We start from the raw sequence: 27,828 nt of genomic DNA, 5'->3' as shown, positions 1-27,828 counted from the left end.
ATTTAAAAAAATACATGAAAACGAATATAGGAAAGTTCCTAATGAACAACCATTATTATTTTAATCGAAATTTAAACTATTGAAATATCCTTCAAATACAATATTTGTTAAGAGTATGGGATGAACCAATTATGGGATGAACCAGTAATGGGATGAAGGTCAATTAGGCTGTTGCTCTTTAAAACATAATACAGCAAATAGGAGTCGACATGTTTCAAGCGCTTCAAAAATAGGCGCCCATTTTCAAAACTTCATTCATTCACGTCTTTAATTCAGACATTCACATCTTTGTTGATTTTTGAAGCGAATGACGTTTTCTTATGAGGTAATATCTTAGCACTTCAGTATCTTGGGATTGCTTATTTAACATTAAGCTTATGTTAAAAAAAAATTTTAAACATAAGAAAATAAAACTAATTATATCGAAACAATTTAATTGTCATTGTGCTGCTTCAATGTTAATATATAAAGATGCTGTATTTTATATCTAATTTAAAACATATTTATTTTAATAGGGAATTACTTACTTAATAATATTTATTCTTATTAATGAATGCAAAGTTTCTATTTCTTTATAATCCATTCATTTATTAGTACCTACTCTTTTTTTAGTACTTAAAAATGTTTCTCGATAAATATTTATATGCTATATAAAATTTATTCCCTTAATAGTCAGAAAAAATTCTTTATCTATTCTTTTTATCACTTTTTTTATGGATTTTGAAATTCATGAAAAAATGAAAGTGAGTTCAAAAAATATTTAATTGCAAAAATGTGGCATTAAAAATAAAATTCATGTCTATACTGCTTCAAATTTTTTATTTGTATTTGACCATAATACCATTTTACACAGCCTTAATATTTTACGAAGTTCAACCATATTATCGTAGTTCTAAAAATTTGTTATACAATACTACGGTTTAGTTTTTCATCTTATTAAGGTTGCCACAAATTAAGTTGAGGGTAAAAAAATAAAAAAAAAAAAAGACGAGGAAAGTTCGGGTTTAAAGTTGAGGAAAGTGTGTGTGTTTTTGTAAATAAAATCTGAATATTTGTACCAAAATGTGCATACCTTTTAATAAATCATATATTATCATTGAAATTTTAATTGAATCAGAAAACTTATGGTTTAAATGCTTAAAAAATGTTAAAGAAACATTTGAAACATGTCTTATAAGTTTTTAACTTTTGATAATATTATTTCTTTTTTTATTCCTGCAAAGAGGATTACTTATGTATATATCCTCGTACTATATAAGGTAGTACACTAGCCTAAAATAATGGAAGAGACACTTTCAGTTTTTAACATTTTTTAAAATTTCTCAAAAAAACCAAAATTAGGATTATTTTGTAACTTCATGTGATGTTTCATACTTAGCGAAAAATTAAAAGCTTTCAGGGGTTTGAGAGACATACGATAAATTAAGAAAGAAAACAAGTATTTTTGAACACTCTATACCATAAAATCAAGCAATAAGATAGTAACTTGTATCGATTACTTTAGTTGTTATTTTTAATAACTGCATAAAGTTTCATAATCCTAGAGTAAATATTTATGGGGATATGGACATTTTTATAAAAAAATTAATCTTTTCGCCTAACGGTTTTTCGTTTTAACCAATGGAATTAAAGAAAATTTTTGTAGCTATTTAAGATTAATTACAAAATTGCGGATTTAAACTTTTAAAAAAATTTTGTTAAAAACTACGCAAGCTATGAGTATTTAAGCGAGTTCTTTTATACTGCGCATGCACGAAACAAATTTTAAGTTTTTTCATAATTTTGTAGTGAATCGTATTTGGCAGCTAATAAAAAAATTTTGTTTGAATATCTCAAAAACTTAAAAAGTCTTGAACTATTTAAGTAGTTTTAGTACTTTTCAAAGGAAAGATCAGAACGATCAAGGTTTTTTCACAAATTTTATTTTGTATGATAAGGCAAAATTTAATAATAATTAATAATACCTTACAATAATCGTCTGGAAACTATACTTTGATAGTATAAAAAAAAGAAAAGAAAATTTGCTATTGTTTCGTTTTTCATGTATTTTCTCAAAGATCATCTTAATCACCAATATATGAATAAAATAAAATTAAACAAGTTAGTTAACTTAATATTTCTTTTCATTCTTTCTAACATTCTTTTTTTCTTCTTTCATTTCAAAAGTAGAAATTTTTGATCCTAATTAAAATAAATAGTTAAAATAGTAAGCCGATAAATTTTTGGATCAAAAATCATCGAAATTTTTTCCGTTTCATTTTTTTTCTTCTGTAATACATCAACAAGAATGGCACAAAGCTTAGCAGGATGTTAATAAATCATAATAAGAATGTGAAAAAAAGATACTTTTGAGCAATGTCCTGTTTATAAAATACTATAGATTTTAAAGCACGCGTAAATATGTGTAGATCTTATTGTATGCAAAGAAAAATAATAAAATTTACATACAAATTATTCAAAATATTTGATTCTTAAACGCTTTTTTTTTTTTTTAAATTTTTTTCTACTTTTTTTTTACTGTGAAATACTGGAATAATAAGACAAATGCAATAAATAAACTAGTGAAACCAAGTTGTGGATTCTGAAATTTTCATATTGGACATTTACAGAAATTTTGGAGGGCGCTACAAATCTTCTCTAACCATAATATCATGTATTTAGACATGAGTTATTTAAAAAAATGTATGTTATAAAATATTTATATGAACTTCGTACAGCTATAACTTAAAAATGAAATAAATCCATTCTCTGAGACAGCCGTTATTCAACTAACTGGAACTTTCTGCAATTAGAGAAAAATTAACAAAACATATGATCACAATATAAATTCATAAATTTTATTTTTCATTTAAAAAAGCTGGAATATAAAGGACGAAAATTGGATCTTATGACTTTTTTATTTTTTAATTCTTTTTAAAACAAAATTGATTCGTGTCCATTTAAAGTTTCTTCAAAGTAAATATATTACTATATAATCACTAATTGCTTAATCTTTACATATTTTTTACTTTTGCTCCCAGAATTTTTTTATCCATTTCATAAAAATTTGCAGGTGCCAAAATAATCTGCTTAATAAAATATTATAGATAATATAAGATTGTTAAAAATGAATGATGTATATATATATATATATATATATATATATATATATATATATATATATATATATATATATATATATATATATATATATATATATATATATATATATATATATATATATATATATATATATATATATATATATATATATATATATATATATATATATATATATATATATATATGTATGTTTATATATATATATATATATATATATATATATATATATATATATATATATATATATATATATATATATATATATATATATATATATATATATATATATATATATATATATATATATATATATATATGTTTATATATATATATAATACTCCAAATTTTAACGGTATAAAATGTCAATCTGATGTGAAGTGACAATAATAAATAAATAATTGGTAGATCATTATTTGAATTTTTTTAGAATTTTTTTAGTTTAAGACTGTTTCCTTTTCCTATGTTAGATTGTCTCATGATCTATAAACTTGTTATTTATCTTAATAAGTATTTTCTTAGTAAAAGGACCATTATGAGTCTGTTCTTTTTCCGTCACAGTTGTTTAATTTTGTATTGCATGTTGAATGTATGATACAAAGCAGAACATAGTTTCACTTATAGACAAATTCATTTTTTAACTCAGTTCTTCTCCTTTTCTAAACAATATAAATTGAATGCAATTCTTCGTATCAAAATATGAAAGCATTTCTTTTTTTACATATATTCTTTTTCTAAATGAATAAGCACTTTTTTAATAAAAATGCTTTTTGATAACCAGGAAATTAGTTTTAAGACTGCAATCGTTTTATATGATGCCTCTTACGATGAAAATCCATAGATTAAATATTTTAGAAACTCTTGCAAATAAACATCGCTTATTGAATAAAAGCACTAATCTTGATAAAAATTAAACGAAAAATTTAGTTTCCTTATCAAAGCGGGAAATGAGATTTAAATAATTATGTTTTCTCCTTTAATTCCTGTAAGATATTCAACGAAGAAGAAAAAAAAATTCTATGAAAAATGGAAGTACGATGTTGATTGTTAAAACGGAAGCGAAGCGAACGAAACCGAAACATATCGAGCTTCAATCAACGAAAATTTAACGAGTAAAGCCATAGATAAAATAAATAACTTAGACGCACCGAGCGGAAACTTGTTAAATAATTCTTGAAGCCAAAAAAGCGAGTATTAGCCCGTTCAAGAACACGATTGGCGCCAATATTTTTTACCTACTAGAAGAAGCGTTAAAAGTGCGCAGTGAAACAGTTCTTGCTTGCCTACGCTCCCTGTAGAAGTACATAGTTCTTGCTTTCCTTTGGCTGAATTGTGGGGCAGCCCGGGTGGCAGCCCTACTAGTTCTTATCCCCCGCCCTTCAGGGTGAGCTACGTCATCATTAGCCGCTCTACCCAGAGATACACCCAGTACGTAGGGTAAGGCAACCAATCAGGGGAGGGAGACTCTCTGTGACGCACAGTTTCCTCCCCCCTTATATGGACAGCTGACGACAACAATCAACCCCCACCCTTTGGTGCCCCAGTCCAGGGGTTAGACCCACAACTCGATGCGTTCTTTAGCATAGGGTTATCATTAGCAGAACAACTTGACATAGTTAAAGACGTCTTTTCTTGATTCCCCGTGGTAAGTAGGTTTGATTGCACCACGAGATTTTTTTTTATTTTTTATTAATCAATAATATTCCAATATTGAAATTTTTATTTTTTTTAATTTTAATAAATGTGATATCAAATTCAATTTATTTGATTTCTGCCTTACTTTGAAATAATCGTTCTTTACTTATATGTAATATAATATTTAAATCAAGACTATCAAGATACTGGAAAATGCAATAAAAAATATCGATTTCTTTTTGTGACTCCTAAGAACAGGAGCGCGGCGGTGTTATACATTTCGTCCGTAACCAAAGGGTTGAGCTTTTTCGAAAGGGTTAAAGAGTCGTTTACTCTCCGAAAAAGAGTTCCGCGCTGAAGCTGTCAAATGCACTTTAAATCGAGTGGGGAGTTTTATTTTCTCTTTCCGAAAAATTTTTCCTTAGAAAAATGAGATTTGCTTTCGATTATAAATTTATAAACACAAAAATAATTTGCTCTCGATCTTTATTTCAGCATTCGAAAACTAAATAATTTTTTTTTTTTTTTTTTTTTTTTTGGGTGGTGCTAGCAATATTTTCTAATATGTGGACACAAATGGAGTATACGGAGAGACTTGGAATTTTCTTTAGAATCGACGAAAGATGTCGTCACTGAGGTGGAGTGTGCCACAACGTATCGATTTCGTTTTTCAAGCTGATACACAGGCGCGCAGCGGAGGGATACACAGATGACAAAAAATCACCCTGGCCAAATTCTCTCGCCAAAAGAGCCTCTGTTTTCTTTCAGAGGGTGGAATTAGAAATAAGTTGAAGCTCGTTCTAGATGGAAGGTTGGTTATGAAGTGCGATCTTTTTGCCGGTGATCAGTTTGCCGTCAACATTTAGAATCACGGTAGTTTCGGAATCTGCTACGGTACAGTGCTGTTTATTTTTGTTTAATACAGTAATTTTATTAGTTCTTTTTCTTTTTAATATTTCAAAACATACGTAGTTTAAGGGACAAATATTCCGCAAAATATTTTTTTTTTAAATAGGTAAAGACTTAATTATTTCTCGCTATCGCAACGATTTTGTTTTTGTTCCATTCTTTTTTACATATGTAAGCAATTGTTTTGATCCCATGTGCTAAATGTTTATTTTTTTTCTGTAAATTTAATTTATATAATATTTTTTAGTTTTGAGTAGTGGAATTTAAGTTACAATAATATTTACACATTGGTCGCATAAAGTAATAATAAACTGTCATCTAATGTTTTTGTCACATGTGCTGTTTTTTTTTTCTTTTTTTTCTCTTCCTGTAAATTTAATTTATTTAAACATTTTATGTGATTTTAGTAATGGAATTTGAGTCACAATTTAATTTACGCATCAGTTGCATAAAAATATACGTTTCATTTATATTTTTTAAAATTTTTATTTTCAAATTTGAATGTTTTTTTAATTGTTGAATGTTTGAATGATTGTTTTTTTAATGCGTTATGACTTGTTTCAATATTATTTAATTTTCATATTTAAGTGATTTTTAGTCATTTATAATAATTTCGTTATCTGAAAAATTGTAACTTTTTTTATTATTATTTTCCTCATGATTACAATGCGTTTATGATTTTGGGTAGTAACATAAAAATTTCTGTTCGATATTTTTCATGAAAAATTTGCTTTGATATGAATTTAGAGAAATTATTTCTGTTAAACAATTCACTTTACTAAAGTAAATCTAAATAAAATATTTATTTTAATTGTTATTTAAGTTTTAAGTTAAACAAATTAAAATAAAATTTCAAGTTAAATTAATTTTAAATTTTTATTTTAAAATGTTCTTTTTAATTTTTCAATAATAAATTTAATAAAATTGTTAAAATATATATATATGTTATATATATATATGTTATATATATATATGTTATATATATATATGTTATATATATATATATATATATATATATATATATATATATATATATATATATATATATATATATATATATATATATGCGGGTCTCCTGAAGACTAGATTAACTGATTAATAATAATAAATAAACTGCCTGCATATTAATAAATAAATAATTTTTCTAATATTAATTAGATAAGATTAACTGCCTATATAATGTTAATTTTTTATGTGGTTTTAATTTATTCTGCAATATTTTCTTTAAACATTGTTTATGTGTGTTTCAGATTTTGCCATAAAAATAATCTTTGGAGATCAGAGATAGTACTTCTTACGTGATGACACAGTGGATATGTTTCTCTTATTGAATCAAAGTGCCTGTTGACGTGCATTTCAGTAAGTATACTATATACATATATAGATATAGCTCTAAATAGCCACATCCTCCAATCACAGAATGATTTAGAATAGGATAATTTAAAACCTTTCAAACTGACTTTCTTAATGAAACAGAGTATTTGAAAATCAGTTTCATGACATTACACAATAAATTAATGTGTATAATTTTTTTCTTCCAATTACTATCATGTACTTCAACTTTGAATGGGAAGTGTTTTTGATTTATATGAAATTTTAACTAGGAATTTTAAAATTTATTTTAACTGTAGCTATACTTAACTGCAAATTCTTTTTTTATTGAAAGAAAAGTTAAAACCAACTAGGTTTCGTAATGCTGGAGAAATGAACCCGTTAGCGAAAAATTTATATCAATAATGACAAAAATAATTATTTTTTTAGTGGTAAAATCTTTAGCGGTATGGTAATATCTTTAGTTTTAGAAAAATTTTTATAGCAATATCTTTTAATTCAATATCTTTGCATCATTGAATTATATTTAGTACCATTATTTATTTATTTATTATTACTTTTTTTGAGAAAATGTAGTTCAAATAATTACTTTTATTATATTTTAATTAATACCTTAAAAAGCATCATAAGTTTAAATACCTTAAAAAGCATCATTGTTGCAGCGGAACCCTTCTAAAAGTACTTCATTGGCTGTTAATACTACACTATAATTTTTCCCCCTTAGATTTTTCGCAGTGATAGGAGAACCAGATTTTCCCAAAAGTAGCAGAATCGAAGCTTTAATTTTTAAAATTTTCTAGTATTTATATTTGCATTTTAATTAATGCTCATTGACAAAATTGTTAGACAAAAGACCATATAGACAAAATTTTTGAAGTGCCTTTGTTTTTAATTCATGCAACAATATGTATCTTAATAACTAAAGAAGTATATTTGTACTTCGTTTGCCCCTATTGAAAGTATAAGGACAACGGCATATTGCTTATGCTTAGAATTTACTAACACAATTAGAAAATGAATTAAAAATTTGTTAAAAACCTGATTTTTTTATGTTTTGATACTGTGGTCTTCTTATGTTATAGTAGACAAGTACAGTAGTACAATTAGATACAGTAGACAAATAAGAAATTTTACATAACATTAAATTATATTCATTAATATGTAATAATTTCTCTTAGAATTACAGTATAAATAATGAAAATTTCGAACTGGGTTACTTAGAAAGTAGTTATTAACTTTTTATATTCATTTCTAAGGAAACATAACATAATAAACAAACTGATACCAAATATTTTAGTACACCGATTTATTTTCTCTTCTCAAAATTCAATTTAATATTGTTTTTCTTAAATTGGCTAAGTCCAAGATAAAAATAAAATTCAAAATAATTTAAATGATTAGATTTGCTAAATTTCCTTTTTAAAGAAAAATGTCTATTTAATATTCACTAACGATAAATAGTAATTTATTAATGTGTACTTTTCTGAAAAATATCTATTCTGTAAAAATGTATGCCTAATTTTTATTAAACAGAGTGTGGTTATCTTTCCCGATACTTGTTTTAGCCATCTAAATAGGCAGTTTATATTTGCAAATATTATTCGACTGGAAATTATTATGACTTTAAGAAAGAAAAAAAAACTTTTAACTAAAAGTAACTAAAAATAACTTTTTTAACTAAAAATGACTAGGCGTTTATAAATTTAGTCAGTGAAATATAGCAAGTAAGAGAGCAGATAAATATAAAAATCTTTGACAAATGGACAACTTAAATATAAGCATGATAGACAAATGAGTAGCTTTAAGATAAGAACATAATAAATATATGAGCAACTTAAATTAAGTAGTGAACATAGTGACTGTTAGTATCTCCAATCAGTTTAATATAGTCCTTTTGTTTTTATTTACTTATTTTCACTTTAACTACGACAAAACTTCTAATTTTTCTTAACTAAGAAGAAAGAAAGCTAATAACTAGTGTTTTTTTTGTTTTTGTTTTTTGTTTGTAAGTTTCGGAAAATTTTGCTTTTTATGTGAACATTTAATAATAAGAAAAGATAAAAGACTTAAGATAAGATAAAAGTCTTAAGATAAGATAAAGATAAAAGTTTATGAGTTTAAGTATTTTTCACTTTACTCAAGAATTTTAATGTCTTTTTTCTTCATAAAGACTCAACTTTTAAATACACTAAAAATATCCAAATTGCAAAGGAAAGTTCTCTGAGTTCGGAAAAGTAAAATAATACTATTTTTAATTTTCTTTTATTATTATTATGTTATGTCTGAAAGTATAAAGACTAAAAAATGATAAGTGCATTTTTTTATCATTAAAATGTGGGTTTTATATTACTAAGTTAGTTAATAAGTATTATAATACTATAGTTATTAAGAAACGAGGCTTTACAGCTTTATGCAATACAACTTTAATTATTAAAGAAACATGTAGCCGCACTTTATATTTTTTTCTAATTTTTTCATCCTTTTCAAGCAAATGAATTATTACTTATTACAACATTTATGAATGATTACAAATTCATTATTTTTAAAAATAGAGAAATTTACAAATAAATTATTACTACACTTTGAATATTCACGTCTTTTTTGAGAAAAGTATTTCTATTCAATGAGGTTTAGCTAAGTAGCTAATATAAATTGGTGTCTAAGATTTAAATATTGAACTGCTTCTGTACCGTTTACAGTCTTTTGCTTCAGTACCGAGTCTTTTGTAATGATATATTTTTAGATTCCTTGTCAAAATAGAATCCGAAAATGTACACACATTAGCTGTTGAAAATTAATAATTAAGTGAGAGAGTGTTATGAGTGTTATTCTATGAGTGTTATTCTATCAAAATGTTATTCTATTCTCTAATGAGTGTTATTCTATCAAAACAAAGCTTGTCAAAACACTAGTAATGAAGGATTGATGATAAACATCAAATCCAGTTTCATAACCAGATAAAATTTGAAGTTGTTTCTAATAATAGCCTTTCAAATCTTCTGTGTTTTTTCCAGTAATCACACAGGATATGAGTCCCACCTTTCTCACTAGTTATTCGTTAGCTTTCATATGCGTTCTGTGTTTTGTACGCTTAAACATTAATTAGCAACTCCTAATAAATATATATTTTTACATCATTTATTAAAGAGAATTCTAAGAATAATATTAAGGGGGAGTCATAATGAAACATCCTGCTTGAAATATCATATCCATATGAAAATTCCATACAAGGTATTTTAAGCTTCAAATAATAGACACATTGAATAATTTTTCTTTTTTAAAGAAAATTTTATTTTATTTTTTTTTTTTACATTTTTAACTTTTTGTTTTATGCAGTAAGCAAAGGCAACTTAACCATCCAAGACAATTCACGAAAAGTTTTATTTTTATTTATTTATTTATTTATTACTTTCTGGCACCGCGATAAGTTTTTGAACCAACTATTAGATTAGAAAATTATCTCTTCTAATAATTTTAATTATTTCTAATAGTATTCTAAAAGAAATAGTTTTATTCGAATAAAAAAATAATTTTGCCTTTGAAGACCTCATGAGAGTAGTAAAAAAAAATTATCATTGTAGCTTACAAATTATATAATATTTAGTGTTTATAAAAAAACTCGTATTTGTTCAGCTTTTTTAATATTCCCAGTGGAAGAAATATTTTATTTTATCTTTCTCAGTTATTGTTTGGTAAGTTACCTATTAATACCAAATAATTTCTTAATATTGAATTTCAAATTATTATTAAAAAAAGTTTTCTAACTTAAAAGTTGCTTAAAAAATGAAAAAAATTGTTTAATGCGTGATACAGACGTGGTTAGGTTTAATTTTGTTTCTTTAGGGAGGGGGGTATAATATAATGTATATTGGAAGGTTTATTGGAAGATTTTTTTTCATATACTTCAGAAAAAGTTTTTTTTAGCTATCTGTTAAAATCAAATGTACTTCCGAATGTCAATTTTAAAATTATGTAACATTTTCTAACTTTTGCAGACGTTTTATAAACATTTCATAAGTAGAGGTTCATATTTCCTAACTGCTCCGATGTATTTAATTAGCTTGAAAGTGTTTGCAAACATTGTTCTGTACTAATTAATAGAATAATTAAATGACATACCATTTACTGTTTAATTACATATATTGAGACACAGGAAATTTAATTTAGTTTGTGATTGTTTTGTCATTGTAAACAAATTGGAAAAAAAGTGTCTGTTGCTCAAATGACGGTTTTATTATTGACCTTTTCACAAATACGTAGCAATTGCTGAAGTATTGATCTATAACTAATAATTTCAGAGACATAATGAGTGAGTTTTTTTATTTTAAATTTATGCATATTATTTAAGAACGTCAGCTTTTTGTTTAAAACACCCTTTTAGAGTAATAATGAAAAGAAATTCTTTTTACAAATATACCTGGCATGTAGACACTTTTTTTGGGGGGGGGGGATTATTATTTTTAATATTTAATTCATCCATATAGAGGAAAAAACAGCACAACTAGCAACCTTCATTTCATTTTTTTCATTGCACATATAATTGTATTCTCTAAACCTGGCAAACATTTCAAAAAAACATTCATATTCATTTAGTTATTGAATCGAAATTTGAAATCATAAATTAAAAACATTAAAAATAAAATAATTTTAAAAATAGTTTTAAACCATTTCAAATGTGTTAGCTTTAAAAGATAAAATAAATCTTAATGCATAACATTTTTCGTTTTAAATGAACAGACACTTTATATAAAATGCACCAAAAAAAAAGAAGATATTTAAAAGAAAACGTTTCGAGATTAAAAATTTGAATAAGTTTGGTCATACTTTTTGATTTAGCAATTTTTTAAAACAGTATCATTTGAATTCACAGACAAAATTTAATTTTCTATTTACTCTGCATGATTCTTTCATAAATACCAAATAATTTTGAAGGATTTTAAAGAAATTTTGCTTATAGCAGTATTCATGTATTAATCTTTTAAATCTCATAAATACTTTTTCTCATACAGTAAGAATAATAAGATATTTTTATTTTAAAGACATATTTTCAGTTTTAAAACTACATTTTAAATACTGCTTACATTAAGTCTTCGTAAATAAGCTTTCTCATTTTTTAATACGTTTCATCAAATAATATCTAATGATTATATCTTTTGAATTATCTTTTAAAATGTGAAAAATATAATTATATAGTGTTGGTTTCAATTATTTCATTTTATAAATCAAACAAACTTATTAAAAATATTGTTTATTTTTTTATCTATTGTTCATTTTTTAAAGTAAAGTATTAAAATAAGTTTTCAACAAAAGGCATTATGGAAATGTGTAAGAATACAGACAGAAAAAAAAAGAATATATTAAAATTACCGAAATAATTCAATATACCAAAATAATTCAATATACCAAAATAATTCTAAAACAAAAATTAGATTATCAAGTATCTAATATCAAATCTAATTATCAAATATCTTATGTATTCAACAAAAAATATTAAGGACAATTTGAAAGTTCTAAATATTGTGATCATTATTATATCTTTAGAACGATTTCTCTGAAATTTAGCGAAACTTAGTGTTAAATATAGGAAGGACATTTAATCATATTACGTTCAAAATAAGTAAATTATTCCAGAACAACATTACAGTTTTCAAAAATAATAATTTTAAGTAATTAGTAATAAAAAATAGAGAATTTTTTATTGCAAAAAGTAATTAGATTTATTTGATATTATTAATCTTTTATTTAAACTAATTTATTAGATAATTTCAATTTAAAATCTTGCTAATATTAATTTTGATCATTCAAATAATTATTCCTTTCGAATCTTTTATTAATTTCTATTTTATAATTTTTTTTATTTTTATTCAAAGCGCTTTGCTTTCGTTTTAGCGGGTAATTTCCAAATTTTGAATTCCGATTAAGAAATTAGTTAAATTTTTTTAAAGAAATATGACGTAGCTATTTAACCACAATAGAAATTTCCTTCACTTCTCTTTCTTTTATCATTTTATGAAGTATTAGTAATTTAAATTAGGTTGAAAAATGGTGAAGTTCATTGTATGGTGTATTAATTTATGATTTTATGCAAACTATTTATTATTAAATATTATTTCAATAATTGTTTTACAAAATTTTTAATTTTTCTCGTTTTTCAAGTTACTTATTGATATATTCATGCAGAAATTTTTTGTCAAAAGCAGCTTCACAACATAAAAAGAAATTGTGCTTAATTTTGCATAGGACTATAAATATTTTTATATAAAGTTTTAATTCGTAAAACATACTCTTCTAATATTTTTTTAAATTTTTATAGTCTTTTGCAATCAAAAAATTTACATTTAAATTTGTCAAAAGTAACTTCCCACACGACATAAAAATTACGTGTTTATTTTTACATAGATCCATAAATTTTTAACATAAAGTTTTAATTCGAATAATAGATTCTTGATATTTTTTAAATTATTATAATCTTTTGTAATCAGAAAATTTCATTTGAATTTGTGAAAAGTAACTTCCAACACAATATAAAAGAGATATTGTGTTTAACTTTGCATAGGTTCATAAATTTTTTATCTGAAGTTTTAATTCAATTAACAAACACTTGATATTTTTTAAATTATTACAATCTTTTGAAATCAAATAATCTTTAATTTAAAATAATTTTACTTTATAATTTTGATTTAAAAGTAAAAGGTAATTTCGAATCAATAAAAAGGTTTGAATTATGTTTTTGAATTTTTAAAAAATATATAGTATAATAAATATATATATATATAAATAATTAAAAAAAATATATATATAGTTTTTTTTTAAAAATATTTATTTATATTTTTCTTTTGTTATGCAACGTTTGCGTTTATGTCTTTTTTTAACATTCATCAAACTGATATTTTTTGTGTCCATTGACATGTTCGTGCACATGCTATTTTTTCAAAAACTTCATATTGATCTGATAGATTCTAATACTTAATAGAACTAGTTTATTATTTTGATGAAAAATAATAAGATTATTTTTAATTTATGCTCAATTTTATGGATTCATTAATTTATATTTTTTCGACTTTTTTAATATGCATGGATGTTTACTTTTGCTTCCTTTGTTCAAACTATAATCATATTCATTAAATATGAAATAAACTTTTTGTTTTCATTAAAATATTTTTAAATTATAATTTTAATCATTATCATTACTTTAATTCACCTTTAAATTAGGCCATACAAGTTTAATTAACTGATTAATACTTATCTACTATTTTTTGTAGAAAATCCTGTTTTGTCTATGGACCTTCCAGCTCGGGAGTTTATTAATACCTGTCCTGTACCAGTAACAACTGAAAGTGGATCAGGCCTGGGGCCGGGCCCTGTGCCTGGTCATGGGCCAATTACGAGGCCCACCACTCTACCAGCATCTACAGTGACAACTCCAGCAACTGTAAGCAACAGGGTTCTTGCAAGAAATGCAAATGGTACAAGTAAGTGTTATACTTTCGCATGAAAAAGCAGTTTTAGCTAGAAAAATAATGCATGTTCTATATATAGCGCATGTTGCATGAGAATAAAACTGCTTTATGCCTGCTAATTGTTTAGTACATGATCTGTATTTGCTAGGATATAAAGGTTATTATTTTTAACTGTTAAGGATTAAAATTTATTCAAAAAATGCTTTACTTAAGAGAATTGCTGTTACTAGTTTTACTTTAATTTTTTTATATAAATTGCATGTAGGGAAAGTTTTTTACAACTGAATTCAAGTTTTTTTTTTTACTTAAACTATTAAATATACCCTCAGATGGAAAAATATACCCAAATGGAGGCTTTTGAAGGGAGTCATTGCAGCTACATAAGAATACAATTTTAATTCTGAGATCTAACACTTTAAGAAAAATGTCTTAATTCAATAGTTCTCCAACTTTTTATTTAGCCCCATTTGCTTACCAAACTTTATTTCTCATAATTCAGTTTTCGATTTTCAGCATTTTAAACTTTTTGTCATATTGAAATTTGTTGATTTGTTGATTTTGTTAAAAAACATTCGCTTTTGTTTGTATGCAGCATTTTTATATATATATATATATATATATATATATATATATATATATATATATATATATATATATATATATATATATATATATATATATATATATATTCAATTGTACAGGAAATTACTGATGTTGTAAAATGGTAAAAGAATCAAAACACATTCTTTGGTGTCATTTTTGGGGTACTTATTGAGGACAGGTGATTATTCGAACAATTTAATACAACTCTTTATTTTTCCATCCGTTTAAATAATATTGGCAAAAATGTAGGTTTCTATTCATCATAGAAGTAAAAAAAAAGACGATAAAAAGCATAATAAAGAAGTTCGAATAACGGGTGGTAGTTTCGGTACTATTAATTGCGACAATCATTAGTGTCGTGATACCGAACAATATCAAAAAATATAGAATTTTTTTTAAGTAAAATTATATTTAATACTAATAACATTATTTTCAAATTAGTTTGAATTAGGAATCTTCAAATAAAAAGAAATTGTTATTATTTTAAGGGATATATTTCCCATTCTTAGTAATTATTGTAATTTTCCAATGCCTGAAAATTAAATGAAAAAAAAATTGCAAAAAGGCTTCACTAATTTTCATGAAGATGTTTGGAAATTATTGTTGATTGTGAATCACTCTTTTTTAAAATTGAATAAGGAAAACATTTGCGAAACATTGCGAAGTCTACATATATTTCAGGAAATATAGGAAAATTCATTCCATTTCATAAGTTATTTCAAATCTAATAAGCTATTTGTGAAGTTATTAGTTTGTCTCAAAAAAGAATTTAAAGAAAAGTAACAAAAGAAGAAGGAAAGGAAGAAAATGGTGAAAAATGAAATAAATAAGAAAATGGTCAGAAAATATAAGAATAACAGTATTTTAAATTATTTCCTTGAAAACGATCATCTAAAACTCAATCACTAAAGGAGAAATTATGTTATTAAAAAATATTGGAAGTTCTAAATACATGTTTCTAGGAATCGACAGAAAGATATTAGTGAATTAATTGACTGTTAGTGAGATATAATGAATACTGATATTTGTTGCTTTTGAATGATAGATATATTAATTATTCAATATGTTAGGAAGACTTGAGAGAAAAATCTTACTTTATCACTTAATTAAGAAAACGCTGGAACTTAATGAATATGCTTGTAAGATTCTATAGAATGAGGAGAATAAATCAGTGGTTGTGGCTCAAAAACGGGGGCTTAGAATCAATACGTAGATTTTTTAAAATTGGCTAAGTTAATCAGTTGTTGTTACAGAAAGACAGTCGAACAAAAAAAAATCAATATTTGTGAGACTCGACAGAATGATCTAAGTGAATCAGTTAAAAAAATATAGGTCTGAATTAATATGTTTGTAGAATTCCTCAGAATAAGCTGAGGAAATCAGTTTTTGTTCGAGTGAAAAGCTGGATTAAAAGGAACAGGTTTGTAGGATTTTACAGAAAAAGCAGAGGGAGTCAGTGGTGCTAATAGAAAAGAAAAATATTATAAACTTATTAAAATATTTGAATAAGATTTTTTGTGTTTAAAAAAGAAACTCCATACAGCAAAATAGTTCTACATTTTCGATGTTCTTTTAGAAAAATTACCTAATTTTTATTAAATTTACAATCAAACAGCCAGTTAATAAAACAAAATTTTATTTGCAATCTTACTCAAAGTCATTGCCAAAGCGTTAAGTTAAAAATTACCGCACTTTTGGTGCTCCTATAGGTCCAAAAACATGATAAATTTTATCATATTTTGAGCATACTCATACTCTTTATCATTAAGCATACTCTTTATCAAATTTTAAGCCTCAGTACAATAAACAGAATAATAAACTTTTTCTCATTATTTATTTAACAGTGCGAAATTAATGCAAAGGTGAAACTGGGATTTTGATTAATTTGAATAATAATGAAAAAATAATATCAATTATTTTAAATATTTAATTTTTTAAGAATAGTTTCCATAATTAGGGTTACATTTTACCAACCAAATATGCGCAAATGTTATTTAATGTTTCTTTTCCCTCCGGAATCAATTTTTTATTAATTTTCTTTGTTATCTGGACATTTTTTCATTTTCTTGTATGTCTCTTGAATATTTGCTAAATAAAACATGATAATTTATTTATAAAAGATTTAGTTGCAAAACGTCATTACTAAATATTTTAGAGACATGAATGCGTGTTTTTTCTCCTTTCTAGTAATTTATTTTAACCCTACTACGTCAAAATGTACTTTTTTTTTTCCAAAATAAAAAAGTTTTGGTTTAAATATTGAGAAAAAAACATTTATTAACTGTTTTGTTCAAATTTTTTTTTAAATAACCTATTAAATTTATTTTTTAAAAATAAACTGATGTTTTTCTAAAACTTTTTTTAAGAGGATCTTGGGAAAAAACGAATTTCTTATTGTAATTCTTAGAATCTTGCAACAAAATTTATTTCAGCTTTACTTTTTCATACTTAATTAAATCTGTAAAGGAACAAACAAAATAATCTGACTTAATTAATTAAAAAAGATAATTCTTCCCTAAATCTAAGACAAATAGATACTAAAGCAGATTTAAGATTTCTTGCAAAAAATCTGATGTTTCTTTTTTTTTTTTTTTAAATTTTGAAGCTTTAATTCTCATATTTTTTCTGTGATAGAAATTTAAAATTTTCGCTTTCTTAGTCTCAATTTTTCAGCAGAAAATTTCAATTAAAAAAAATGAGGAAAATTTAAAAAAGAAGTGTATATAAAGTTTAATTTTACTTGCAAGATTTTTGAAAATTTTGATCACGTAACCAAAAGCTAAAAGTTTTTCAATTTAACAACTTTTTGCTTGTTATAGCATATACGCAATAATTATAATTCTTTTTTGTTCAATTTATTCTCTGGTTTATAAGAAGTAAGTGGATGGCAAGAGCATTAAACTTGTTATCGCTCAAGCTATATATTATTTCAGAAAAAAAAAATTATACCTTATTTAAGTTATAAGATAAACATTCTAAGCAATACTTCATTGACAATGAAAGAATAACTGCTATTGTTTTGTTAATTCCTTATTAGCTCTCCTTTTCATCAGAATGGCTATGGATTTATTCAAGTGATTCTAATTTTTAATACCTTAAAAGTATTTTAAGCAGTTAAAATAAAGAATGGAATCTTTTTAAAATTTTTAAAATAGTTATATTATTTTAATTTTATTTCAATTTTTAATTTATTTAAAATTAATTTTTCAAATATTTAAATGATTTAAAACATTAAAGTAAATACGAGAATGGTTAAGAAAATTTCCCATGCCTTAAAAAGATTTTAGGCACTGAAAACAGTAAATTCTTAAAAATTTATAAAACAAATTAATCTTTTTAAAGAGTTTACTTTTCAAAGAATGTGAAATAGTCATCATATTATATTATATTATATTATATTATATTATATTATATTATATTATATTATATTATATTATATTATATTATATTATATTATATTATATTATATTATATTATATTATATTATATTATATTATATTATATTATGTTATTATTATATTATTTTATGTTATGTTATGTTATGTTATGTTATGTTATATTATATTATATTATATTATATTATATTTTATTATATTATATTATATTATATTATATTATATTATATTATACTTACTTCTTCCTAACAGTTTGTACTGCTTGTAAAATACACTTTTTGCAAAGAAAAATCAGCCTCATATGATAATTAATAAAGGTTTACTTACTTAGCCTAACAGTTTTTTTTTCTTTTTCCTTTTTTAAAAATAAGTCAAAGTGAATTTCTTTTTGGTTCAATCAAGTGATTTAATTAGCTCTTAACATATATAAGAACTTTATTGAAATATATTTGAAAACTTTTTTATTCTTTAAGTTTTCGCATATTTCTTATTCATAAATTTTTAATTTTTTGCTTATTTCTTATTTTTAATTCAGCAATATATTATCATTTTATTTTTAATGAAATTTAATGTTTTCTTTATTTTTTCATTGTCCCTAACCTATACATATGAAATTTTACCAATTTCAAGTTTCTAAATAATTTAATTCTTAGTTTAAAAGGGTTAAGAAAAAACCAAACTCCAGCGATAAAAATATTTTAAGACAAACAAACATAAAAGCTAATTTTATACAGAATAAGCAATTTTAAAAAATAAGTACAATTTGAAATGAAACGGACATTGTCACGGAATCTACATTATATTATAGTAACTCGAAATTATTTAATCTAAAGTAAATTCTATAAAATGTTCAATTTAAAAATTTTTCAACTAAATATTTGGGATTTAATAAAAAAAATAATTGTCTCTATATGTTATATAATCTATAATGTTATCAATTAATGTTATTGTTGCTCTGGCATGATTAAATTCACGTTTAAACCCTCAGTCAATAATCTACTTCAAGACATGCAATTTGGTTTGTATTCATCAAACAATTAGTTTATTATAATAAAATAACAAATACTAGTTTTCAGAAATAATTGATTAGAATTATAATAATAAATCTTTAAGTCCATAATAATTCCATTTATAAAAAATAAAAATAAAAAATAAGAATAAAAATAAAAAATAAAAAATAAAAATAAAAATAAAAAATAAAAATAAAAATAAAATTAAAAAATTAAAATAAAAAATGAAAAATAAAAAATAAAAATAAAAAATAAAAATAAAAATAAAAAATATAAATAAAAAAAAATTAAAATAAAAAATTAAAATAAAAAAAATAAGTTTAATAGATTTAATTAATTTAACAATGAATTAAATAAGTCATATTACCAAGAAATAATAATTAACATTATGATACTAATTTTTAAAATGTAAAAGCTTAAACAAAAAAGATAAGGAAGCAAAATGTTTTTTCTTATTGTGGAGGATATTTCCGAAGAAAACATTATAAAAATACCTGAATTAACTAAATAAACAAATAAGATGAAGCAATAAATTTATTGTCTGTATAAAAAGAAACATTTAAAAATGCTTCGATTTTTTGTTGATCATTAATAAAGACTTTAAGACTATGAAAAGTTTTATTTGTGTTTGGGGTCTTCACCCTTTGATGTGTTTGACAGGTGTTCAAAAATGTTGGCAAATGGGGGAAAAGTTCGGTGGCATTTCTCTCTTTTTGCCCTGCGTTTTTTCTTCTACTACTACGCGCTATTCTTTTTAGAGAGGTTCACTGAACGCTTACCCCTTTTGCGCCATTTTTTTAGCCTTACCCCTTTTTTTTCAAGCCTTTCTCTACTGCTTTCTGTGTGGATCGGAAGCTTTTGGGTCTCTCAGCTGCCGTTATGAAAGGCTGATGACATTAGTCCAACTTCCCGTTCTGAGCGTTGAACTCTTGGGAATATTTTTTTAGTCTATCCCTACTCCTAAGTATACTAAGGATAGGGTTAAGAAAACGGTCTTGTTTCCGGTCAGAACTTCTTACCGCCTCGATGAGAAACCTCTCATGTCTAATTTTTTTTTCCCCGTTACGTCGTTTCACTTGATGCATTTGACAACTAAATCGATGTCGACTCAAAATGATGGCACAGGAGGTGGACTTATAAGATTGTTTTTATTTGGTTGGAGTCACTTTTTTTGTACTTTAGCTGACAAATAACTTTCCTGAAATAAATATATTTCGTTGCAAAAATAATTTTTTTTATGGGATGAGTCCATTTTTTGATGGTAAATAAATCTACGATAAAAAAAAATGCGGTTGAATTTACTTTACAAATTGTTTTTAAGATTTTTTTTTTACATGTAAAAAAGAATAATATTTATGAAGTAGAAGTTCTAATATAGGTTGGCTAAATATTGCAATTATTTAACAGAATTTTATAAATATTTTTTTTTTTCATTTCAGATAAAATGTAGTTCAAAGTGTTTTTCACTTTTTTAAATTTATAATTTTACACTGCTGAAATAATTAGGCAAAATTATTTTAAAAATTGTAAAACTTGCTTTAATATTTATTGCTTTTTCTTTAAGTCAAACAAAAAGAAATATTTTTTATAAGCTAACATTCCTGTGAGAGATAATCTTAAAGAAAATTTATAATAAATTTAATTCACAATGGAATAACTGAACGTAATTCCCTATTATTATTTAAGTCTGAAATACATTCTTAAAGAATTTTTTTTGAAGCATAATTTCAGCATAAATAGTAGAATTCTGCCTTTCAATTGAAAAAACAACGCAATTGCTTAGCCATAGATTTCCAGAAATGCGACTTCACAATTTTTTTTTTGTTGCTAATGCTACGAACTCCAAAATGGAATTTCAAAAAATAATAAAAACAAAATTTTGCATTTGATTTTTTTGCAAATGTAGCAAAAATGCAAAATTTATGAAAATCTTAATTTTGATTTTTTTGTAGCTTACATTGATTTTTTTTTCACTGCACGGCAGAATTATAATTACATATACTCTGTTATGTAAATTGCCTGAAAACTTTTGAGAATAAGTATTAGTGCATGATATTACATGCTTTATGAGCATATCTGGATAAAATCAGTAAATATTCCCATTCAATAATCTACGATTATTAAATATTTCTCATAAAAATTTTGTGCAAAAAAAGCTATCTACATAAATATCATATTTTGTTTCAGTTAAAGCCAATAGTTTCACATAGAGACAGAAATTTTTTTTTTGTCTGTATGAAGTCCAAAAAGGAAAATAAAACAAATTATAGCTCTTGTCTTACTTCTCCAGACAAACTATTTTATTATTTCTGTCGGAGGAGATATTTATCTAACTCTAATTACCCTAAAACTAGGAGAATATATTATATCTGTGCAAAATTTGAAAAATTAAAAAAATGTGGAGGAATATGAATGTTTATTTCCTTTCCAGCAAATGACAATAATCACAAAAAATGTGTTTAGCAAAAACTTTCGATTTAACTCCATAATTCTTCTAGAGTCATGGTGGTTGAGGGTATAGTGGGTGATCCGAGTTCGAATCCCAGCAATGGCCCACACCTGGCTACACTGTTGATGTAAAATATCTTCAGTGGTAGACGGATCATGGGTTAGAGTGCCTTTATCGCAAGCTGTCCATGGGCAGTTTTCATAGTTTTCCTCTCCATGCAACGCAAATAGCAGTTAGTTCTATCAAAAAGTCCTCCACGAAGGCAAAATTTCTCCCAATACTTGATACAAGAATTCCCTTGTCCTCTGGCTTAAGTTTAAGAGTACAAAGCTAAGGAATGGAAGTATTAAAATTAAAAATTAGCTCGGCTGTTCATTTCCGGTGATAGTTTTTTTTTTTTTTTATCTTAGATAAATTAACAATGTTTAGGTTGTTGAGAAATGTTCAGTTAATTCAGATAATTTTCGTGTTAAGATTCTAACATTTACAGGATATTTTTTTTAAAAGAAACTATGATTGAACTATTCTTTTTTTATTATGATTAATTCAAAATTGGTATGCATGCAAATCCCAAAATACATAAACTTTTTTTTATTTTTTTTTCTAAATAAGCTACCATTCTCGCATTAAAAATTTTACAGGGTATTTATGTAAGGGAGAAATATTTAACTCGCAATGTTTTTTTCTTTTAAATAGTATAAAATATCGAAATCTAATATTATTAAACATAAAAAATAATATAATTATTCTTAAGAGAGACTGAACAAAGAATCAAAGAAAAAGAGGCATGTAAAAAAAATTAACCGCCCATAAGCTGCAATTATATGAAACCAATGTAAAGTACAAAAAAAAAAACAAAAAAAAAAACCTTTAAAAATAAATAATTAGCATTTTTAAAAGTTTAAAAAATTTTTACATTTTTAAAAAAAAGTTAGAAGACTGAACAATAAAAAGATATAAACTTGTCGTCAGCTCATATAATTACACCCGCAACATAGTGCATTCTAATAATGTATTAATATAGCTAAAGCAAAATATATTCATGCAATAGTGTGAAGAGCACCAAAAGAAATTTTCTTGAAAATAAAACAAACTAAGCAAAAAATTCGAAAACTCAAGTAAAACCCAAAATAACACAAAAATTCGAGAAAAATACAAAGTAAAACACAAATAGGGATATAGAACAAAAAGCGAGGACAGACGTCTAGGTGCTCTCTGACATATAATAAAAAAGTTTAAAAATATTTATTATAAATTAGATATTAAATATTCAAAGAAGTATTGGTCACAGATTCGCCAAATTATATTTTCGCATGGTAAAAAATCAATACAAGTTTTTATGTAAATAAATTCATTAATAATTTTAGCATATAATTGGCTCAATGGATTTGTATGCAGTTTAATTACATTAGTTGGATATCCATTGTTTTTCGATTAAATTTTTGAAGAGTTTGTATATTTTTTTTTGGATAAATAAATATTAATTCTTCTTTAATTCTAATTATTTGATTATAAATAGTGTTTAAATAAATGTTTTAGAAACATTAGAATTCCATGTAATTAATTTATTTATATCAAACTTAAAATAATTCATTTTTTCTTATACGTCAACAATGTAGGTATTTTCTTCTTTTTTATTATTTAAATCCAAACAATTAAAATTAATATTATCATCATGATTACAAAGCACGATTTATCCACTGGATAAATATTATTTACAAAATTATATAATTTTGAAAATTAAAGAATTGAAAATTTTAAAAATTACTATATTATTGAAGAAGGTTTTTACTTGATTATCACCAAAAATCAACCTATTTTTGATTTTGTTAAACAAACTAAAATTAATTCTATTGCGACCTTTGATTTTGAAGATCTATTTAATAACATTCTATTTTCGAAACTAAAAGTTGTTCTTTTAAGCTACTACTATGATTATAACAATATCGATTTGCAAGGCCGGGATAGCCTGGTTGGTAGAGCACTGGGCCCATGTCCAAGAGTTCGTGGATTCGATCCCTGCTGGCCGAAGTTTCCCCGTGTAGTAAATGTTAACTGATGTCCATTAAATCTGTTGAGTCGCAAAGTCCTCCTTATTCCCACAGCAAATTAATACCTCTGGGGGTACTGATGCAGGAGTTCCCTTGTCTTCTGGATTGGTTTAATATTAGTAGTCGTAAACCTGAAATTGGATCAGCTGTTCAACGACGGATAAATAAAAAATATCGAATTGCGAAATTTGATACTGGCAAATTCTGTTTATCATACGTCGTTTTAATAATTATCTTTAGGATGAAAAACATTTTTTTATACAAATCGATGGAATACAATAAGAATCTATCTTTTGGTCCTTTCTGGCTAACTTATTTTTACACTATTATGAAAAAAATATACTTCAATATATAAAATTTAATTTGATTTTAGATTTATTGATAATTGAGCTACTTTAATTTTCAAAATTATATAATTCTGTTAAATAATATTTATCCCAGAAAATTAAGATTACTTTGCAATCATAATAATATTATTAATTTTAATTTTTTTGGATTTAAATATTGAAAAAAAGAAAGTATCTGCATTGTTGACATATATGATAAAAAGAATGATTTTAAGTTTAATATTAATAAACTAATTAATATTAATAAACTAAAATTTTCTTTCTTTTTTTTTGTGCTTCTTACACTGTTGGATTGATATATTTTGCTTTGGCTATATTAATACAATATTAGTAAGCACTCTTTTGAGGATATAATGGTGTGAGCTGAATGCAAGATTAATGATCTAATTAAGATTTAATGATGATTTATTATAAAAATACTTTTCCATTTCTATTTCTTTCCTTGTTATATATATATATATATATATATATATATATATATATATATATATATATATATATATATATATATATATATATATATATATATATATATATATATATATATATATATATATATATATATATATATATATATATATGCAGAATCACAAGTCCGAATCAAATTTAGTTTGATTACCGAATAAAACTTGTAGGTGTTTCGATCAATTTATAATTTTTTTTCGGGAATCAATCTGGTTTTGATGTTGGGATCCACCTTTCTCATAACGATTTTTTTTCTTATTAGATTTATTAATTTGTGACCCATGTTAAGTATACTTTTTCTACTTCCTTCACGATGATGGGCTCTAAAATTATATACTTTTGGTGGTAAATAGCAAAAACTCACTTGCAATTACATAAGACATCCTAACTGAAATTGATTTTCATTTAAACTGAATGTTACTTTTGAATTTAATTGTTTAATATGAATATTGTACTTAAACACAATCTTGTACTCATTAGAAATTCATTTTTAAATCTTTATTTGCATGCATATTAAGTTCAGAATTTAAATTGCTCTTTTGAAAAAATACGCTTCACTTTAATTTATAGTTTTTTTTAAAATGCATTTGAATATATAAATATCGTTCTTTATTAAACTTATTCGATCGGAATTGTAGAGAGAAACGTTAGTGCAAATATATATTATTATATTCCACTCAAATGGAGCAGCTTCTGATCTTTACAAACTCTTCAATTGACTTAGAAAATCCCATCCCTCTCTAATCAGTCTCTGTATTCTTCTAAACAAATTAATCCTAACTGAACAAATTAACTCGATTTAAGGACCTTGCTCTTCCCCAGGACACATGCAAGCCTACTTTATTTACTTAAATGCTTAATTGATGATAGCGTGTCACGATTTCAAACAGCAAGTGAAGCCTTTCATGTTTAGCGCTATAAAAAACATATTATCTTTCCTTTTTGTTTAAGCGGATGATAGCTCAATTAATAGAACAGAAAATAGACAAGGCATTTATTTGTTTTCTTCTAATTCCAACATTTTTATAATTTTTACAATTTTACTTCAAAAATAAATTTTTAGCTGACTATTAATGTTTAAATATAATGATCAATAATATAATATTTTACGGAATATTATATTATTGATAATTACTGAATTACTGAATATATATATATATATATATATATATATATATATATATATATATATATATATATATATATATATACAGTATATTCTCGATATCTCAAAATTTGAAGGGATGACAAATAAATTGTGAGTTAGCGAGTTTTCGAGATTTCGTTTTCTATATCGAGTTTTCGAGATAGCAAGTTCACAACTAAATATTTTCTAAAAAGAAGAAAAATGTCTTCTAAACTGAAACTCAAAAAGGTAGAGTCATTAAACATTAACTATTAAAACTACTAATAATTATGAATGTAATGATAGTTGACTATATATAAGCAAATTTAGCAATGATAATTAAATTTTTAAAAGTATGACAAATATAATTATGCATTAAATAGAAAGCTTAAACTTACATCGTAATTTTTCCGAAAAAATTCTTTTCCTACATCGAAAAATAATCGATGTAACAAGGTTTTGAGAAAAAACTCTTCAACATAGCAATTCAAATTAACATTTGGTGGATATGTAATGCCAAGGGAGAAATTATTTTTATAGAGATTTATAATATTCATAATATATATATAGATATATCCGCAGAATAACATACACAATGAACACCTAAGAGCCAGATTGTCGCCAAAGAAAGACTTGACTTTTAAGACTTGTTTTTCTGTTGATATGAATTTACAAAACGACTTTCTATGTAGAAATAAAATTGGTTTGACACTTGAGTGTAAAATGAAAGAAAAGTTAGAACTTTTATTCAAATGAACCTTTAGACAGTTTTATTGCATACTATTTAAAGCACTATGTGGATTTCGATTGACCAAATTGTATAGGCTGACTAAATTGCAAAGAATTGTATAATAAAAATATTCTACATTATGCAAAAAAAATACTAATCATACTGAATTATGTATACGCATTGTTTATATTATATTATATATATATATATATATAAATTTATAAGGTTTAATTTTTAGCAATTTTTACATAGTGCAGAATATTTTTACTGTGCATTTCTTTACATTTAAGCCATAAAACGAAATCTACATAGTGTTTCGAATTGTATACCATAAAACTGTATAAAAGTTTTCTTGAATAAAATTTCTTACTTTTCTTAAAAATTTTCATTTTTTCTTACAAGAATCAAACCAATTTTATATTTACCTAGACATTCTTTTGTGAATTCATATAAACAGAAAAATAAATCTTAAAATATTATTTTTTTGGTGATAAGCGAAGTAATATTATTTTTTAATATTATAATATTTTTTGGTGATAACGAAATGTTATCCAATATATTGGACTCCGGCACTTAGGAGTTCAATTTGCATATTATTTAGCAAGTATGTATATTATTAAGTATAATATATGTTAAATATTATTATATATAGTATATATTTTATATTATTATACATATGTGTATATTATTTTTTTAATTCAAAAAATTTCAGTATTGAAATTTATCTTACTTTAGACTTAAAAGATTTTTATTATTAATACAATATGGTTTTAGTTTTTTTATTTGTTGGTTTGATTATTTATTTTTTAAATGTACTTTAAACTTTTTAACTTTTCTTAAAGACTATTAAATCACTTTGCTATTATCCCTACTTTTAATATGATACATTGAAATTGTATTTTACTAACTAATAAATTCATAATTCTGTGAGGTACTGAAAAACATTAGGTTTTTAGTAATTTTATTTGTCTTGACTTTGTTTGTGTTTATTTACTTAATTTAGTAAAGATTTTAAGAAAGAAATAATTAATATGAACATTTAATTAATTTAAATAAAACATTGTAACTATAAATAATATATAAAATAAAATAATGAATAATATAATAAATTCAATAATAAGTAATATACTAAGCAGGAAAATAGTTTATAAATTGAATATTATAAATAATGTATAAATGATATAATAATAATTTAAAATTTTTAATATTATATGTAT

The 27,828-nt window shown here is 24.0% G+C and overlaps 1 protein-coding gene across 7 annotated transcripts in view; it reads left to right on the top strand.

Annotated features, from left to right (window-relative positions):
* The first annotated feature begins 4,364 nt into the window (after window positions 1-4,364).
* Window positions 4,365-27,828, top strand: part of LOC107450996 (uncharacterized) — an 87,720-nt gene continuing 64,256 nt past the window's right edge. For 2 of the 7 annotated variants that reach the window (XM_043038864.3, XM_043038862.3), the window contains exons 1-3: window positions 5,505-5,628; window positions 6,894-7,002; window positions 14,238-14,447. In XM_043038864.3, coding sequence (XP_042894798.1) covers window positions 14,255-14,447 — 193 coding nt within the window. In that variant the 5' untranslated portion in view covers window positions 5,505-5,628; window positions 6,894-7,002; window positions 14,238-14,254. Of the gene's footprint in view, window positions 4,745-5,439; window positions 5,629-6,893; window positions 7,003-14,237; window positions 14,448-27,828 lie in introns of those variants that run through there. The other 5 variants (XM_071187358.2, XM_071187359.2, XM_043038863.3 and 2 more) reach the window with 5 other exon arrangements.

Source organism: Parasteatoda tepidariorum, chromosome 11 (assembly GCF_982258835.1).
Source record: "Parasteatoda tepidariorum strain Cologne lab strain chromosome 11, Ptep-v5.0, whole genome shotgun sequence".
NCBI lineage: Eukaryota > Metazoa > Arthropoda > Arachnida > Araneae > Theridiidae > Parasteatoda > Parasteatoda tepidariorum.
This window is presented reverse-complemented; position numbering and strand designations above follow the sequence as displayed.